This window comes from Myotis brandtii, unplaced genomic scaffold, assembly GCF_000412655.1.
Source record: "Myotis brandtii unplaced genomic scaffold, ASM41265v1 C42571996, whole genome shotgun sequence".
Lineage (NCBI taxonomy): Eukaryota > Metazoa > Chordata > Mammalia > Chiroptera > Vespertilionidae > Myotis > Myotis brandtii.
Window position 1 is genome coordinate 1 of NW_005325779.1, and position 1,715 is coordinate 1,715.

Sequence of the window (1,715 nt, forward strand, 5' to 3'; positions counted from 1 at the left end):
TCAGAGAATCACGCCAGCAAGGCCCCCGCATGTGGAGCACACGCTCAGTGCACACAGCCCTCCCAGAACTGCCCAGGCCCCAGCAGCACACACTGCAGAGGGTGCTCTTCTCGTTGTAACCCATGCAGGTGGCATCCGTGTTGTTTAAGGCACAGCAACCCTACATACCTGTACTCACCACACACAATCACATATTTCTGAGCCCCCGCCCTCCAAGCCACACTATCTACTCTACTCACAACCCAAGATTCACTCAGCCCTGCTCCTCTCCTGGGCTGATTTCAGATGCCATCATCACAGAAGGCGGGGAGAATTTCAGCCAGGGCCAGAGGCAGCTGTTCTGCTTGGCGCGGGCCTTTGTGAGGAAGACCAGCATCTTCATCATGGATGAGGCCACGGCTTCCATCGACATGGCCACGGTTGGTCCTGGGCACATCCATGGGGTCGGGGGCTTGGAGAGAGTGGGTGGGTTAGGGAAAATTTGCACAAAGTAGCCCTGATGTCCAAGATGTTGCCTTGAACATCAAGGCCATTTGTGGCAGAAAAGGCAAAGGGCTGGGGACCCTGACTCCAGCTAGTCCTCGGGCATGTTCATAATCCACATACACACAAGCTGCACGCAGATCCACGGCAACTTCACACCTGTCCCCCACCACAGCACACCCCACATAAGCTCACAGCACACACACAAGCACAGACCTGAGCTCCTTGAATGCTAGGAACCCGGTCGGTCCTATGTGGACTAGGGCCAGACAGAGGGAGGAGGTGGGGCTAAGATTGGGGTCTGATGGGAGCTGGGCCACAACCCTGGGCCCCACATGCCCAAAGCTAGGCCAGACCACAACCACTGGGCAGGTGAGCCAACAGCTGCTGCTCCAACCTGGCAGGAAAACATCCTCCAGAAGGTGGTGATGACGGCCTTCGCAGACCGTACCGTGGTCACCATTGCGGTAAGGGGCCCGTTGAGGGGGTGCCGGGTGGACACCCACTGAAAGAGCAGCCCTTGGGCTCACTGGGACCCGGTAATCAAGAGGGGACCCTGGGGCAGGGCAGGGCAGGGTAAGGAGTCTAGAAGGCTGGCAGGGACCCTGGGTGGCAGGATTTGGAGTGGGGAGGATTTATACCTGCTATCCTCAGACCTCCCCTCTCTTTCTTCAAGTTCCAAGCCCCCCTCCTCACCTCTTCCCAAGGCCCAGTGAGCTAGGCTAGGGTTACATCTCCATAGGAAATGGGGGGTGGGGGTCTCTGAGACGTGAAGCCTGAAGTCTGGGGCAAAGCTGAGACCTGGTGAAGGGAGAGGATGTCATGAGTGAATGGGAGGCTTGGAATCACAGCCACCTCAGGAAAGGGCAGTCACCGCAGAGCCAGGACATTCTGGCCCCATGCCTCCTCCGCCTCCAAGCTGCAGGAAGGATGCCATCGGCTGCCCCGGCCTTCCCCCACCACCCTGACCAGCCCCCTCCTGCTCCATTCAGCACCGTGTGCACACCATCCTGAGTGCAGACCTGGTGATCGTCCTGAAGCGTGGCGCCATCCTCGAGTTCGACACGCCGGAGAAGCTGCTCAGCCGGAAGGACAGCGTCTTCGCCTCCTTCGTCCGTGCAGACAAGTGACCTCCCGGAGCCCAAGTGCCATCCCATGCCCCATCCTGGCCCCACCTCCCACCTGGGTTTTCTAACTGTAAATCACTTGTAAATAAAGAGATTGATTATTTC

General features: G+C 58.3%; 1 protein-coding gene across 2 annotated transcripts; it reads left to right on the forward strand.

Annotated features, from left to right (window-relative positions):
- The first annotated feature begins 23 nt into the window (after positions 1 to 23).
- Positions 24 to 1,715, forward strand: LOC102257532 (ATP-binding cassette sub-family C member 8-like). 2 transcript variants are annotated; one of them, XM_014529586.1, is made up of 3 exons: positions 24 to 419; positions 888 to 950; positions 1,403 to 1,715. In XM_014529586.1, exons 1-3 carry the CDS (start codon positions 123 to 125, stop codon positions 1,676 to 1,678), a joined length of 636 nt encoding a protein of 211 aa, XP_014385072.1. In that variant the 5' UTR covers positions 24 to 122; the 3' UTR covers positions 1,679 to 1,715. The 2 variants fall into 2 exon arrangements, with proteins under 2 accessions (XP_014385072.1, XP_005853071.1); XM_005853009.2 differs by having other exon boundaries at positions 1,476 to 1,715.